Raw genomic sequence first — 17,635 nt, 5'->3', positions numbered from 1 at the left:
TTGGTTATTCCTACCTAACTTTCTTCATGATTATAATTCAAATGACATGTATCTAGTTTGCCATGATTCAAATCAATGATCTTATTCTGAACGCGGTACCGGTGATCTACAAGTTTAAACATAGTTAACTTTATATTTTTGTGGCTGATTCCCACGGGAAAAGTAAATCTGGACAATGACGTCACTTCCCTCTTGAGCTCTCCAAGGACGTACGCAACCCGCGTCCCCCCATCAACTTTTTCTTCTCTGGGCCGTCCTTTGAAGTGAGCTTTTTCTCATTTTACTTCACAGACAAACGAAAGAAGTCGGACATGTCGCCGCCTTCACGTCGGCTTCAGACGAAGCCGGTCATTACCTGCTTGAAGACTTTCCTCATCTCCTACAGTCTCATTTTCTGGGTGAGCTGCGACCATGTCGATGTGGAGAAAGGGGGGGGTGGGGGCGAAAAGCTAATACCAACAATGGGATAAAAAAAAAAAAAGAGGGTCACTCGCACTAATTAAATAAAACAAGGTCGTTTTTGTTGTTGTTAAGTTAAGAAAATAAACTTTTATATAATGCCCGTCCATAAACTCGGGGGACTTTGTTGCCGTTATTTGCGAGCACAGTCTCCGGTGATTAATCAAAGATAAGACTTGAAATGACGTCACTGCCTACTCACACGTTCGAAGTCCTACTGTTTTTATTTTGTTCAAACTCAATATCAATGTTTATGCTGGCATCACAAGTAGAACGTGTAAGGCAAATAAAAAAATGTAAGGATACTTACTACCCACAGTGATTGATCAAAGAGACCAACATTCACCGAACCCTTCGTAGTTACAAAAATATTTTTTCCAAATCCAAAACAGGTATGCATCAATTGCACTTAAAATCACAAATGTACTGCAAATGAATGTCATTATTTTCATGATCTTTCACCTTGGCAGTTCTTAGCAACAAAGTTGTTTCTTTTACAAACTTAAAAATGTGTTCATGGTTTTTCTGAAGTATCTTAAATCTAATTTACCCCGAAAATTATAACCTCCCTTTCTTTCATAAAGCGTATCTGAAAATCACCTGGTAGCAAATTATACACGTATAACTTGTTTGGTAGAATTGAGTTTCAAATAATTGAAAATAATCATATTTTTAAAAAAAAATCATGTATTTTATTACATTTTAATTTGTATCTCGGGTTTGTTTCAAACACTTGAAAAGAGGACCTTAAAGAAATAATCGTATTTTAAATCGCAATCTGGAGTGGGAGGGAGCTTAGCACTATTACCAAAATTGTTTAGCCATAGTCAAGAGGGTACAATATGAATTGGCGACACCAAAAAGTCGAAAGTGTTGTTGTCCTCAAGTGTTAAGGCCTTTTAGTTTCCACACTTTGTGTTCTTGGGGACAAGCAGTACAGAAAATGGATGGATTAATGATAACTTGCTCATTTCTCAAAACAATTTTCATAAAGTTTTCTCTTTTATCAGTGCCATCGCCTGGGCTATGAATACAGAACATTTAAATAAAGCGACTTTAAATAAAACGACTTTAAATAAAGCAACTTCAATATGAGCGTGCTTTAAGCTATTAAATTACATTAGATAATGGATGGATGGTATCGCTCTACCCTTCTAACCCAATTAGTCCAGTTAGTTAACATTAGTAGAAGAAAAGTTAAAAACAATTTAAAGAAAATAATTTTACAGACACTTGAATATGAAAAAAATACCAGGACCTATCAATCATACATTTCAGAGCTCTACTTGAATATTTTGCGCTCATACTTACACTAAAGATAATGATTAAGTGCTGTTGCTGCTGCTTTTTATCTTTGTGTCAGCCATTTGTAGCCAACACAAAGTTCACGCTAAAATGCTTTTATCTGTCCTCTCTGTTTATGGGAGCCAGTATCCCACACACACACACACACACACACACACACACACGCATCCACACACGCGTGATGTATGGACAATAACAATGATGACATTTCAGCCCGAGTTGGAAGCCTTGGAATGAATCACTTTGGAAGTATTTCTCAATGTAGTAGATTCTCTTTTATCACATGTTCCAGACCCACCAGCATTTGGTTAAAATTTTCAAGATAGAATCTCCAACAACTTTAAACATTTATATTGATTAAAACACTTATAATTCTTAAAACAGACTTTTCAAACTTAACATTAATTAGAATCAAAGTTTTTTTTTCCCCCACATAGAAAGTACTTACTTAGTGTACTGTCAATATGTAAGAGATAAAATCGTTTATAAATTGCCAGATGTAATGGCAATCAAGTATTGTGTCTTGGTATCGGCAATTAAGTACATAGACTCGATCTGGAAAAAGTGGTGCATCCAAATTTGGTGATGCTGATTGGCTGCTGCTGCTCCTCCTCAGTTCACAGGCATGATCCTGCTGGCGGTGGGCGTGTGGGGGAAGGTCAACCTAGAGGCGTACATCACACTAGCCTCCGATGAGACTACAAACGCGCCGTACGTTCTCATCGGCACCGGGGCCGCCATCATCATATTCGGGCTTTTTGGCTGCTTTGCCACATGCCGGGGTAGCCCGTGGATGCTCAAACTGGTCAGTGGAGAACCCCCCAACCCCTAACCTAACCAACACATTGCTTTTAATGTTCCACATAATCGCTCTCTTTGTACAGTATGCCATGTTCTTAACTGTGGTCTTCCTGGCCGAGCTGGTAGCCGGAATATCAGGCTTCATCTTCAGGCATGAGGTGAGTTATTGGTGGCAAAAGCACAACATGAAACAAAGCACAAGACAATTATGGAATGACTTTTTTGTGTTTGGATTTTTGCAGATAAAGGAAAAATTAGGCACTGCATACAAAAGTGCTGTGAAGTCCTACAACAGCACTGAGACAAGCAGAACTGCTGTGGATGCCATCCAAAGAACTGTAAGTAGTTGTAGAGTTTTTAATCTGGCCCACCAAGCATCTCCATTGTCAAGATTCTAATTGAGTGAGTCACATAGATTGGGACATGGAAATCAGCCAATATCACTTATTTGGATAAACAATTATTTTCTATTAAAAAAAAGTGAGGGGGGGGGGGGCATTATTCACTATGTGCCAACCACATTTAGTAAAATGTAGACCAAACAAATCTTCCACTAGATTACAGTAGGTAAATAAATAACCTGTGTATCCTCTTTTTTTGTGTATCGTTTTAAGCGGTGTGCCGTAAAATTTTCCCTCCCCATCGAAATAAATGTCTTTTGTGACAAAAAAAATCAAGTAGTAAATATTGATGATTTGACTGATCCTATGGCTCTTACACAGATATCATTGACTTCACTACTGAGCCTGTTTGAACACAATCAGTGATGTAAAATAACATAGAAATATGATATTTTGGAATGACCGTAACTTGTTTGCTTTGTGGGTAAATACAGTTGCAATGTTGTGGCGTGAAAAACTATACGGACTGGGAAGAAACCGACTACTTCAAAGACCAGGGCATTCCTGCCAGTTGCTGCAAAGTTGACACCAACTGCTCTCCGGAGACCCTCAAGGATCTGGACAAGGCTCGCAACGAAGTGTACAACACTGTGAGTTTCTGCTTCGACTAAATTGTGTCATTGTTTTAATCCAACAAGCGAACAACGGACTGAGCGTTGGAACACTGACTATTGACTGCCAAGCAGAACCTCACGCCATTCACTTTCTGTCAGTTTGCACAGTCGTCAGGTTCCCAAACTTTTTTATATAGATTTTTTTTGTTGTTTGCGTTCATTTCTATATTAGAGGTACCTTAAAAAGATGTTAGTTAGATTTATTTTATTTTTTTTACCTAAGGATTTGTGCAGTATTCAGGCCTGAATCACTTGTGCCCTCTGGTGGTTGCATGGTAGAGTAGCAAATTAGTATGTCCACCACATAGTTCTTCTACTTGTCCACGCCAGCCTTCCTGTATCAAACTTTGTATTTTCTCCACATCTTTGTATGTATGAGCTTCCACTAGGTGCTCTGTGTGTCTTGAAAAACATTAATGTTAGGGTCTTTGAAAACTCTAAATCACAGCTTTCAAAAATAAAGGCCAGGGGACTTTATCCAGCTCTCAACAACATTTTATTTATGTGGCCTGCGAAGGCAAGTCATGTCGGTTGGGTTCATGTTTCTTGCAAATTTTCTTCACTTTTAACAACACAGATTTAAGATGTGAATATTTTTAGGACCTAATCTCCCTTTTTAAACAATAGTGGTAGATAATGGACGATGGATGCTTTACCAAGCAATCGTGACGTTCTTGGTAGTGTTGGATAAGGATTAAATTTATTATTTGTTTTGTGTGCAGGGCTGCTTCTTACTGGTGACTAATGTGATGGAATCCAACCTGGGCATCATTGCTGGGATCTCCTTTGGAATTGCCTTTTTCCAGGTATGTGATGATAATGAGTTGGTAGACACTCCCCACAAAATGAGTACAGTGGTATTTATACTCACGAGTGCCCTGGCCTACATGTTTTTTTTTTGTTTTGTTTTTTTTGTCAAGTTATGAGCCGTTGTTTGATGGAATTGATTATTTGTCATCAGCTAAAATTTGAGTTGCAGACAAATTTCAAACACTTCAGGGAAATTTAGCAAATAACATGGAGTAATTAAGGTACTGTAATGCCCTGGGACGTGGGGAAGGAGAGCTACAGTCACTGATGTACTTGCAGCACTTCATTGAAAAGGACAAACGGTCAAACACACAAAATAAAATTTGGGTTTGGGGAGAGCTGTACAGATAAATGGCATTGTAATTCATTTCAATGAGGAAATGGATTTGACATAACAAACTTGTAGGTCAAGGTATAAATTGTCAGAAGTACATGTTTATTATGAAAACAATAGAACACACCTGTATTTTTGCGTGTTTTTAACTGTGCTCAGCTCATTGGGATATTCCTGGCCTGCTGCTTGTCTCGATACATAACCAACAACCAGTACGAGATGGTGTAAAGACAGCCACTGCCTCATGCAGGTAAAAAGCGATTTATATTACATCCAGTTTAAGCAAAAAAATATTTCAGCAGCATTTTGGGGATTTTGTTTGTTTCTTTCTTTCTCTTTTGTTTTACCAGGTGACTCAGTATGCATCTCCCAACCTAAACGACCGACGCTCCTGTGATTTTTAAACTTTTTAGAAAAAACAACCTCACCACTTTTTTTTTAATTATTATTATCCACTCACAGGACACAGCAGAGGAGCAAAAGGGAAAATTGCAAATGAGCCTCAAAAGGAAATTGTAGTTTGATCTAAACTTTAAGTTGTTTCTTGTTTTCATAGAAAAAATATAATTAAGAGTAGATGTAATTGTGTCAGTATTATCGCTTTATTTTGTGCTTCAGTACTCGTTTGATGTCTTTTTTTTTGCTTTTAAATAATGCTGTTGCGTTATTTTATAATTTTAATAAAATGTGCGTAGGTAAGAAGACAAACTGACAACAGATTGTGCGTGAGGTTACTTGTGAGGGGAATGGCATACATAAAATGCCAGCCACAATAACCCACATTTTCATATCAGTCATCAGTTTAAATGCTTTTCTTCTGCGGATGCATGTAAAATGTTGATGGAAAAAAACAAATAAAAGGTGAAGTCACATGTCTTCAGCATCTTTAATTTATCTGCAAATAAATACACGGAGGGAATATACGTATATACACTTATCAACTCAACTCGCAGTCCAAAACAGGTTCCAAAGGGTTCCAATGCAAATCCGAGAATTATTATCTATGTAGAGACGAAAGTGTCTGTTTGTTTTAAATACATAATTTACTATGGAGCTCAATCTAATCTAATATATTCTGAGTAGTTAGTAGTATCAGTCACTTTGAAAGAGTTAAGCTTTTAATGACGCAATGACTCGCCACGTTCAAAATTCCCCAAAATACATTCAACTGTACTGTACTGCACTGTTCTGTCCGAGAACAGAACACACGACACGCCTCATATTTTGTGATTAAGATTGAGTAATTTGCAAAAATGTAAATTGAATTTAAACGGGACGTAGCTTTGAAGCTTTTAACGATCATGCAAAACACCAGGTGGCGCTCGAGGCCTACAAAGCCGTGAGACGTAATGTTTGAAAGCGATTATGGGCAACAATCATCCTGTGTGACAAAGATGCGTTTTCATTCCATAGTACGAATGATCAAAATAACAACTGGGGAGGAAAAATGCATATCGGTATCAAAGCGTTCGATATTCAAAGGTGCTGACGATTAATTGCGCGTAACAAAGACATTTTGATTGACCCGCATCTGCTGACTCACGATTGGCTCAAACTGGATCATACGCTCTCCAGGCCCGCCCTTATCCGGCTCGCCAGCCAATGGGCTTGCCGGAAACGGACGGATGGGCAGGATTTGCCTTTCCGCATTGCAACCCGTCGGCTGTGAGGTATATAAACGGAATTCAGCCGTTTGTCCGACGAGGAAATACTTACTTTTCCTTCAAGGCAGGTGGACACCGGAGCTCCTCCGAAAAGTCACAAGATTATTTTCTTAACCCCCATCAGCAGTTCATCACGCAGGCTCCAAATTCAGGTAAGTCATATTTTCCGGGTTGAATCATTCATACTATTACGATACAGGAAGTCAAGGTCATGCCGCACATTGAACGGGATTAATAGCATGATCGTTTGAAAGTAATACGTACATCGAATGTCTGATCGCAGCTCAAGCCTTAAAACGCCACCTGCCAGCCACACCACTGTAACCTAACCAAGCCTTCAGCCATGATGCAGATCAGCAGCGATTCGGCCACCAACAAGCACTCCCTTATTAACGTCATGCACCGCTTCATCGCGGCGGCCAACAACATGGACGAGACCATCATGGTGCCGAGCCTGCTGCGTGACATGCCCCTGGAGGAGCAGGCTGTGAGCCAGACGGAAGCCAACAATAATTACAATCACCACCAAGACGACGAGGAGGTGCAGTGTCCCAGCAAACAGCAGAGGGACATGTACGAGCACTACCTGCTCCTCAAGTCCATCAAGAACGACATGGAGTGGGGTCCGCTCAAGCGGGAGATTAGCAGCGGTTCCAGTTTCCTGGAGATGGCCGTCAAGCAAGAGCAGCAGCAGAAACCCCTCAAAGGGGCGCTGCCCGTGGACGACAATGCCGACTTGGAGCGCCAGTTTCACTTCCATCTGCGTGGACTCTTCGGGGTTTTGTCCAAGCTCACCATGCAGGCGGACCACCTCACCAACAGATACAAGCGAGAGATCGGAGGTGGAAACTTCATGAGATAGAAAGCCTTTTTTTTTTTTTTTTTCCTCCTCTCCCTCGGGACTGCTTGACGTGATGGGATGTGTCACGGGAATTCTCTTGGCAACTGAGCGGGGCTGTCGGCACTCTACGTCCTCCCCGTTTCCTCCCCTCCCGACATAAACCGGTGACGCCTGCTGCACGTTGCAGTCCTGCCTGAGCAGGACTCCCAATGTTCAGTGCTTGGTGGAGGTTTAATTGTCCTGATGAAGCACAGCAGTTCTGCTTAATTTCTACTGCACATTTCACCATTTTCTCTGTGTGCGTGCGTGTGTGTATGAATAAAATGCTTGACTGTAGGAGAAGTTGAATGCTGGTTATTCTGTCCCTCCTTTTTTTTTTCTTTTATTTATTTTATTTTAAAGGCTGAGCTTTAAGGGCTCTCTTCACTTCGGTGTGATTGTAACTTCGCGTGCCTTGACTATTTTTGGCCCCGTTCATTTGCCCGTAGTGTAACTGCTCAGTGGTTCAAGGTCTTGCGGCTCATCTTATTTGTCCTGAAATTGATTTTATATTGTGCTAATAAATAAATTGGAACCTTTTTCTTTGCATTCTTTTTCTTCCTCTTTGTAGTGGTGGTGGTTCACAAATGTGTGGTACAAGAGGGGCTTTTTTTTATTCAGTACAATTGTTTTTAATTCAGTTGTAGTAATATAACTTGGAAGTTATTTTATAACATTCATTTTTTTTATGTACTGTATCTTACAATCAAATGCTTGTTTTAGTTTTAAATTATTTTTCACAGTTAATGTTCAAACTGCATAATGTTAGTGGCTTAAAATATTTTTAAAACATGAAAGCGCTTTAAAGTACCAAGTGGTTTAGATAAGCTCAGTACTGAATTTTCATGCTACCTATAACAGACTTAAGTATTTTCTTTCGCAAAGTAGTGCTGGTGTAAAAAGTTTGCACGCAATTTGACTATTGTGTAAAGTGCTTTCAAACTGTTACGTGGGGTAGGTATAGCAGCTTTGTGTGGCGCTCATCGGGGAATTACAGAGGATTTACAGACAGGAAAAGATGCCTCTTAATTTAGCATACTGACTTAACACGACTTGGCTTGTTGTCTTAGAAGTGGAGCAGGATCTTGGACTCTACATTAGGTACACCTGACTCAAATTCAAAGCCAGTCACTTTACCTTTTATTTGATTTGCATTTATTCGCCAATTTAATGCTTAAAGATCATCAAACAAATGTAAATATGAGCTATAACCTAAAAAAATAGATGAAAAAAAACCCTACAAGGCCCTTTAATCAAATAACCTCACTGCACTCAGAAGCAAATGAAATATTTTCAATAGGGAAGGAAGCAATGAATCATATCTCGGTTGAGATATTTTGGCCAACTATTTGCAGTATTTAACTAAAGTAACAGGTTTTCAAGCATGAGCGGACTTTTTAAGCAATTCAAATGTTGACTCGTTGGTGTGTTGTGGATCATTGCGCTGCTGCACAATCTAAAGTAAACTTGAGCTTGGGCAACACAAACTAATGGCCAAACATTCTTCCTCTGGATTGTTGAAAAAAAGCCAAATTCATGGTTCTATCAACCACAATGAGTCGTCCAAGTCGTGAAAGAACAAAGCAGTGCTTTTCACTATACTACATACAAAACGTACAACTCTGATATTAAAATACGACCTAAAAAGTTATTAGTTTTTAAAAATACGAATGAATTGTCAGATTTTTTTCAGACATAACATTGTAAATATTTTGGGCAGGGATAACCGGCATTTTTGCCACATTACTTTTGTTACTGACAAATTTAACGAGATTAATGTTTACCGTTGTATAGTAAGGTAACCAACTGACTGAGCATATTTCCTTATATGACTTTGCTGTATTCTTGTTTGTACTGTGTTTCAAAGCTTCAAGTCAAATATTTCTTTTAGTTCTTTCCCCGCCTTGATCAAATAATCGTCATAAAGACGAAATGCCTCCACACATCAGCGCTGATAAGGCTTTATTTTGGAGCTGCAATAAATTGGTTTATAAATGCTGATCATGTGGAGGGATCAACATGACCTTTAATAGCTCTTGAAGGCAGCCTGACATTTTTTTTGAATAACAAATGTCTTGCCCTTTGTCACCATCAATACAAATTCAACAATGAAACATGACAGGTTTGATTGGTAAAATAGAAAGTTTGGTGATCAAAGTGCCTTAGCAACAGCTTTGCCACAGCCAGCCAATCGGCTCACACGGGGCTGCTTTTCCCCTCTGAAAGGGCGACAATGACGGCCGTCTGATGAAGGGCATGCAGGAAGTCAGGACGAACACATCTGCGGCCTTTTGGAGCAGCCTAGCTTTATTGCAGTCCTCTCAACACTTTGTCTTTCTGGTGTGCACAGCCAGGCAAAATGGCGGCGCCACTCAAGCCTCCTTGTTCAAGTTAACTGGGTCAACCAGACTCGGGACAGCTGGCCCAGCAGTGCACAAGAATAGAGATGAGCTTTTGTATTCTTTCGCAATTTTAATCTAGGTTAACATTAAATCCACCAACATTTCACAGCAAATGTACAAAACAGAGTTACTGTATGACAGACATAAGAAAATAAGACAACTTTGCATTAAAGACAGGGAGGCAACATCCCACCACACAATGCCGTTTTTCTAGTTCATATTATAATTTGAATAGAGAGAACCAATTACAATGTGTTTGTTATTCAGAAAGTCGGGGTGGATTGATTCCCATTTGATCCGTAAGAATTGAGCCTCAAAACAAAATGCAGAACCTGAGCAATTCTGTTGGATTTATTCAAAATTTACATTTTTATTGTAAAGCAGCCTTTTCCCCAATTTTCTGTTCAACAGCCACAACTATAGTAAATCCACCAAATCTTTGATGTCAAAGCTGTTGAACAAACGGCACAACAGTTATTCATCAAAGCAAATTTTGCATTATGAGCGGAAGGCAGCATTCGTGGATGCGGTTTATATTTAATACAGAGAAGCAGTTGTAAAAAGGATTAATTCATTAAAAAGTCAGTCAATAACCTCAAATTTGTCTTTCAAAGACCTAAGTTGAACATGTAGCTACGAATATTTCCTTTGGTGCAGAGCAATAGCAACAAGGATCTGAACAATTCTGGTGCATTTACTATTTGTGTCACGACTCGTCCCCGGTTGTGTTATTGTATGTAGGTCTGTCCCTCACTCCCGTTCGGATCATTGTTAATGTCGTCAGGTCTTTGTGTTTCACGTCTTTGTCGGTCAGTCCTGTTGTTGGTTTTGTTAGTAAATTATGTAAGTTTACCGAGTCTGTTAGTTTGGTTTCTTCAGTAAACCCTGGTCCAAGCTGCACTTGGTCGCTCTAATCCATCCGTTCCGTGACAATTTGAGTTTGTTATATTTTAAAGCAGTATTCTAAACTAAAATAAGCAACCAAAACACAAATTTGGCTATTTCCTACTTTATTAAATGAAGTACTTACATTCATCAAAATCTGGCGCCAAAGTTACAAAATAAGTTTTTCATTATGGACAAGAGGCTCAATTTGTCCGTTTGTCCATCGCACTTGTTCTCCTTGAGGTCAAAGGTAGGCTGGCGTCAATCCTAACTTTAGAAAAACGCTGGATAATTTAGTAATCAATGAACCAGATACAAAAATAATAACGTAATGATGTTGACTGTACTGATCCTAACAATTACGTAAAGCATTGAGACATACATTTATTACGATAAACATCGATTAAAAAGTCCTTTGCTAAGAGGTTGTGTGCTTGCTTGATGATCAGTGAAATTACATTCAGTCATTAAAATATCGAAGACCCGTTTTGAATCGCTAAGTTTGGTAAACCGTGTTTGATATTATTGTTCTTTTCCTGTTGTTGCAGCCACACCAAATTTTTGGTGAATAAAAACAACATGCCTCATAAATCCCCTTGCATGCCCAGACAAAACAGCCCTCCAAGTAGCGTGACACCAATTCTCTATGCACGAGGTTCCCAAGCTCATGTCTTGAGAAACCAGAGGGCAAACATTAGCAGTCAGTCAGCACACGGCAGCAGCAGCAGTGTGAAGTCGCCGGAAACGGAGACATGTTTCCTCACATCTGCAGTTCACTCTGTGGAGATTGCAATAGCTCTATTGCAATGTCTTTGGGTTAAATTCGTGGCCCAGTAAAATATTAGCACACACCAGTCACACTCAAGTTGCTTGCCACTCTAAGCAGAGAAAGGACTGGGAGAGTCGAGCGATAGACACCTCCTGTACCAGAAAGAGCTGGCTCTGGTGGGGCACTCCACCGCTTGCCCCTTTAGTGTAGGTTGTTTTCGCATCTTGTTCTCTAATTGGCCAATTTACAGAGGACTTTTGAGAAGTCCATCTCCTACTACCTTACTCTTCGTGGAGCAATGGGAGGTCCGTCAAACAGGGCAACACAGTCTTCATATATATCCCGTCTTGGTCCTAAATAAGTGAGTGGTGGGTGAGAAAAACGGCAGTTGCCACTAGTCTTAAAAAATTCCAGTAGGCCCATAGAACTGACTGTTAGGAATCAGGGGAGTGAAATATGCTGGTCCATCGATTTCTGTGTCTGGTGTACTTTTTTAACCCCAAAAGCAAAACAGCCACTGTCAAACCTTACTGTGTACACGTGACGAGCTTTGGACTGGACTGGAATGAGGCAGACATGATGACTTTATGAGTCAAGTCAGGTCAACCTGCTGCAGGTGTGACTAATAATCAATACCTTTGGAGCAGTCAGGTTTACATTGCGGGCAGACTATCTTGTTGTATTTACCAGCCCCAGCCAGTTACTCTGGTAACCGGCTGCTTGAGTAAACAACACCCGACCGACTGTGTGTTTTAATATAAAAGCATGTGCAGCAGTTATTCCAAAGGTAGCTCACAGTCCAGTGTTAATAAGTACAGTGCATGCCAGCAGCATGGTTCAACCCACATGGTCTCATAGCATGGAGGAAGAACGCGTCATTGTGCACGCCCAGCCGGGCCTCACAATACGCCGCCTTGTGCTGCAGACGTAACGAAGACCAGCACTGATGTCGTTAACGTTGCGGTTGTCACCCCAGACACTTCTCAATTCATCTGACACTCCCACTCAAATATGAGAGGTTCGATTCCAATGCGCCAAACGACTAATGAATCGCTTGACCTTATTAGAAGTACAATCCAATGACATCCATAAATAGTATCAGAAAATCGGATGAAAAATCTTACTTGCTGGATGTACAAGACCAGTCTGAAGGTGGAACGCCCTCTGCTGGATGTGGTTTGTTAATATACCACTTGGGATGACGCTGAGAGGTCTGACATTTTTGACTTTGTTGTAAAAAGATCGAAGCAAACCTTCATGAATGCAATGACATCAAGTCAAAGCGCTTACAAACCATCCAATCAGATCGCTCTTATGTTAGCAGAATGCAGCTTACATGATATCCGTGGATTGCCATTACAGTCCTTCGCTGCTTAACAGTTTGTGCTAATTGAATTTATAGTGCACCTTGTTTTCTGTATTGCAGGATTTTGCTGCGATATTTTTTTAACATAAATTTCCAGTGTTTATATTTATGGAGTTATTCATGCAGAATGTGGACATCTGCCACATTTGTTCATCCTTATTATTGAGTCATGACCCTTAACCGAGGCGAAATAGGCCAGCAGTTTTTGTGACCTCCTCGATGAGTTGTTGTTGTGATCGAGGCTGGATATATTGTTCCATACTTTCTCCATTTGCTTTGTAAACCTTTCCTGATTGAAACGTGACACTTACTTTGTCATCGGTTCTTGAATTTCCTTGGATCATGACATTTTGTTGCAGCTTTTGGACATCCAACTTCATAGGCGGGTTCTCAGGCTTGAGTGCGGTCCCAGAAAATGTGATTAGGCATGGAAAATTGTGATTAAAAAATGTGATTAGGCATGGAAAATTCACGATTTACCAAGGGGGGCAAGTACTTGTTCACACTGTGTCAGGTAGCTTTGCATTTTTGTTTTCTCACATAATAATTCAAATCATTTAATAACAGATATTTACATTTGTTTGATAATCCCAAACATTAAATTGCAATAAATAAAACAATTTTAGAAGGGTCCAAGTACTTTTTCCTGCCGCTGCTAAACACTATCTGATTTCTATTAGTCATTACTGTGCTGAGAATGACATACGAGTGTACATCTCACAGCAGCTGGAGAATGCTGGAACATTGTGTTCTTCTCCATCACGGCGAATCCTAACTACACCATCTCGCTCGCTCCTATTTTGACATAATGTCATTGTGGCTGGTATGTGTTTCTGTTTGGATGGATCTGTGTGGGCTATTAACGGTCTACTATCCAGCATTGCGGTGGGAAGATAAGGCAGCCTTTTAGCTTGTATGCATGCGCTGTTACCATCAGTTTGGCATTCGAGGAAAATAAAACCCAAGAGTATCATTTCATTTTCTGAGGTTCAAATTCCTGGGTTCTGTACATTGCATTCAGGACAATGGAAGTAAAAAATTGTACATGGTTATGTAATGTTGGGCGTGGCGTACATGCTAGATGGGAGAGGAGGCTTTGGAACGCACGCATGAACACGTTCAGTTTGGATTCTGTTCCAGCGTGCGCTTCTTTCAGTGATCACATGTTATCAGATATTTATGAGCAACATCACAAAGTTTACCACAGGACAATGGTCTCCTCTCCATGGCAGCTGCACACTTTAATCTAATCTGCAGCAACAACAAGGAAACAATAGCACGGCTTTGTGTGCGTGCCTGTGTGTGTGTGTGTACGAGCGTGTGCGTGTATGAATGGGCACGTGGATGAATGGCAAGGCCTGTTTTGTTCAAGGACTTGTTGAACAAACCCCACCCATTTTGACTTTTCTGCTTGTAGCCAAATGTTGGCTTTAAACTGAGAAATTCACATTGAGTGGAAAAAAAATGTGCAAAAATTGGGTGGGCTGAGCTATCATGTAAAAAAATATGAAATTGGAATGACAATTAACAATCATGATTCTTCATTGATTCACCTTCGTATTTAATCAGTAGCTTACAGATGAAATCATGAAACAATATTTTGTTATGTAATCTGCCATTGGCTGGTGACCAGTCCAAGATGCAACGAGGACACAACCATACCTTGGCATGTAAAATTGTGCAGTCAAAGTGATCAATACTTCTTGAAATCTCTTTTCCACATCTGAAAAGTTGTGGAAAAAAAGTGCGGGCGATCCATGTGGTGTGTTTCATCAGTGTGGCTCAACATCCTCTGGCTCAGCTCAACAGGAAATGATTAAATGAATGAATGAATAAATAAATAAACAGCCTAAAAATATATATATTGACCAGGACCTATTATTAACATTAAGATGTAACTAGTTGTCAATAGATGTTTTCTGATGATGACAATTTGACCCTGGAACAAATCCATCGTATTTCCATTATAGCCCATTCAGACTTGATTTTAACTGTGCACCAACTGTGTTTATTGTGTTGTTTGTACAAGGTCAAGGCGCCTTCTTGTAACAGGGAGCACAACAAGACATGACACCACCTCACTGGGTGTCTTGTGTGTGCCGGGGGATTTATTTAGAGGCGTGAACATCAGGCGTCAAAAACGGTGAGAGATTCCACACCATTTGATGCGCTGACATTGCACAAACTCAAGGCATTAATGGTGAGGCTGACATGTTTGATTCGTTAGTGCGTGCTGACGTTGCCAAAGAGCAAACATGTGAATGGAAGCACTCAAGAGAGCTCTTTGGAAAGCAAGTAATGCTTTCAATAAATGTTTTTTTTTTCTTTTATTCAAGGTTTTGTTGACACTAACTTAACATTCCGCTCAGAGGCTCAGCTTAAGAAGGGAAAAGAGAATGTATCTGGCCAAGGGAACTGAACCACCCCTGTTTCTTTTTTCGTTTTCTTTTTTTTTTTTTTCCTAGAGCAGGCTGTTACATAAGCCAATCTCATTGCCGTTAACAGATGTCCCTTGTGAACTCCACGCACGGGAACACACATGCACGCACACACACGCACACACACACACACACACACACACACACACACACACACACACACACACACACACACACAACACACGAACACACAAGTAGAGAGCATTGATTGCGCCACTAATATGTATATTGTGGTGCCTTGAGATATGAGTAGCTAGACCGCACGCATAACTCAAATCACTCTTATCTCATATCATCTTTCCCGTTCGAAGTGAATTGAATTGACCTTTTGTTACAAGTTCAACCACCCAAAAACATTTTTAATGTCTTTTTTTTTTTTTTGCATAGGATAAAGGACACAGTTTTTCACTGAGTGGTGTTCTTATTTTTCTGTTACTGCACGTTTTGTGTCTGCATAAGCCTTATACTAGCAGTCTAGGCTAGCAGGCTAAGCAATGTGGTTTTTAAAATACATGTGTGATTTTCTTCATTTTTAAGTTCAGTTTGACTGGCAAGAAACAGCTTTATGCCACTTTTTATATGATACCGCTACCATACGGCGCTCATATCTCAAGTTTGTGCTCGCAAGTCAAAGCAGGAAAAAAAAATGGCTCCACATACGGGCTCAAGTCCCAATACAGACAACCAAAAAGGCAACTAGTTGCTAGAGAGGTTCTAGTTTGCTTGTTGGCGACTGTGAGTCATCAGTGAGAATAAAAGAAAAATTGGAAATATGTATATATAAATTCATGTCGGTCCAGCCCGAGTGTCAACTTTGACATTTGACCTCTAACGTATGTCCAATATGCTCAACCTTTTGTCCTCCACTTGGTGTGCCCCTAGAAGGACGAGGAAGCCATAACAACAGAGCGACCTCTCTGTCCTCTTTATGTCAGTCTGTTAGTAGGTCTTGAGCAGACATTAAGCCAATCACGTGGCTGCCGGCTCGAGGCGGGCCTCCAATGAGCAGCCAGGCCCGGCGGGGGCTCGGCAAGGAGGAGGCGCAGGCCTCGTATGATGTAATCGGGTCTTAACTTACAGGATGGGCACGAGGAGACAATCCAAATCGTCCTGAGACGCTTTATCGCTCAAAGAAGTAGAATAGATCCCTACCGAAACACCTCCATTAAAATCACATGCACAGTTGATCTTTTTAACCCAACTTAGGAGAGTAAACGAGAGCTAGTATCCGTGTACACAAACACAGAAAATAAACCTCAAATCGGGCAGCGTGTTATCAATGTGAGAAGATAAAGATGTGTATGAACTCCTGTAACCTTTTGTGTGAGGGGAGCGGTGTGCGAGGAAGTCCATGCGGTTACAGTGTGCTCAAACGCAACTGTACATTGGGGCCCGGTGAAGGGGCTAGACGGGTCTGTCACGTCCGTGCCATGCACGGAAATATCTCAACATCATACTTTGTCACCGAGAGGCTAAATAAGTAGTGCTGCCAAATGTATCTGTGTTTAAAAGCTTTGAATTTCCTTTCACAAGCAACATTTTCTCAATATGCCGAAATCATCAAATTCTGCTTGGAGAAATAGATTAAAATGTTGAGCCTTGTATCAATACCTTTCCAATGTCATCTTTGTTCAGTTTCAAGAGTTTCATGGAGCCAAGATAGGCATGGCTCATCTGTACAGTGCACTTAAATATATATTTATATACATCAGTTTCACACCAAAAGGTCAAACTGTGCTTCCAAAGTGATCATCTTCCTAACCCATTCTTGAAGCATTAAAAGACAAGTTGATGGCCTCAGCAGGTGAATCACACTTGTATACTAGGGATGTTCCGTACCACAGTATTCACTCTTTTGAGTACTTATCTGACATGAGGACAAAAGATCATGAGAAAAAACTTTTCTATCTGATACAGATAACTCAAAGATGTGTTAAACTGCGACAGCACAGCATCAAGTACTTCTTAGGATGACTTAATCAGATTTTCTTATTTACCTTGAGTATCAGTAGCTTGAATCGGCAGCCTCCACAAGTACCCGATACCTTTAAAATAAAGCCGATCTTGAGCCGATAATGATACCTTGTGTCGGTACTCGCCCATTCCAAAATTGATGAATAAGTCTGTAAATGTTTTTCTTGTGTCGTTTTTAACAATGTCTCACCTGAGTAGTACATGAAAATACCTTGGCATGTCAAGTTGTGCAGTCAAACTGAAAATCACTACCACCTTAGAAAAGTTGAAGAGCGGGCAATCCATGTGGTGTATTTCATCAGTGTGGCTCAACCTCTTCTGGCTCAGCTGCTCATCAGGCAAGAAAAAGTCCATTTGCAACATCTCACATGATGCAACATCCAGCCTGCATGCAACCATTCGTTTTTCTTTTTTTTTAAAGCATAGCCAAGATTGTACGAATTGTAACCACTGTGAAGAATTTAGAGGCTCAAAATGCATTTTAGCCACGAGAAGGGAAGGTGGTGGGAAAAGCTTTGATATTGGCTCACTCT

General features: G+C 40.3%; 2 protein-coding genes across 2 annotated transcripts; both read left to right on the top strand.

Annotated features, from left to right (window-relative positions):
* The first annotated feature begins 171 nt into the window (after positions 1–171).
* tspan6 (tetraspanin 6) lies at positions 172–5,596 on the top strand. The gene is made up of 8 exons (XM_049739830.1): positions 172–398; positions 2,381–2,569; positions 2,649–2,723; positions 2,808–2,903; positions 3,401–3,556; positions 4,303–4,386; positions 4,884–4,974; positions 5,075–5,596. Exons 1-7 carry the CDS (start codon positions 312–314, stop codon positions 4,950–4,952), a joined length of 756 nt encoding a protein of 251 aa, XP_049595787.1. The 5' UTR covers positions 172–311; the 3' UTR covers positions 4,953–4,974; positions 5,075–5,596.
* A 774-nt stretch (positions 5,597–6,370) lies between these two features.
* Positions 6,371–7,807, top strand: mid1ip1l (MID1 interacting protein 1, like). The gene is made up of 2 exons (XM_049739842.1): positions 6,371–6,540; positions 6,672–7,807. The coding sequence occupies exon 2, from the start codon at positions 6,732–6,734 to the stop codon at positions 7,248–7,250; it is 519 nt and encodes a 172-aa protein (XP_049595799.1). The 5' UTR covers positions 6,371–6,540; positions 6,672–6,731; the 3' UTR covers positions 7,251–7,807.
* The last annotated feature ends 9,828 nt before the right edge of the window (positions 7,808–17,635 follow it).

Source organism: Syngnathus scovelli, chromosome 1 (assembly GCF_024217435.2).
Source record: "Syngnathus scovelli strain Florida chromosome 1, RoL_Ssco_1.2, whole genome shotgun sequence".
Lineage (NCBI taxonomy): Eukaryota > Metazoa > Chordata > Actinopteri > Syngnathiformes > Syngnathidae > Syngnathus > Syngnathus scovelli.
This window is presented reverse-complemented; position numbering and strand designations above follow the sequence as displayed.

Coding starts and splice junctions, on each gene's coding strand:
- tspan6 (XM_049739830.1), top strand. CDS start 312: ATGTCGCCGCCTTCACGTCGGCTTCAGACGAAGCCGGTCATTACCTGC. Junction 399..2,380: donor CCTACAGTCTCATTTTCTGG/GTGAGCTGCGAC, acceptor GCTCCTCCTCAG/TTCACAGGCATGATCCTGCT. Junction 2,570..2,648: donor GCCCGTGGATGCTCAAACTG/GTCAGTGGAGAA, acceptor CTCTTTGTACAG/TATGCCATGTTCTTAACTGT.
- mid1ip1l (XM_049739842.1), top strand. CDS start 6,732: ATGATGCAGATCAGCAGCGATTCGGCCACCAACAAGCACTCCCTTATT.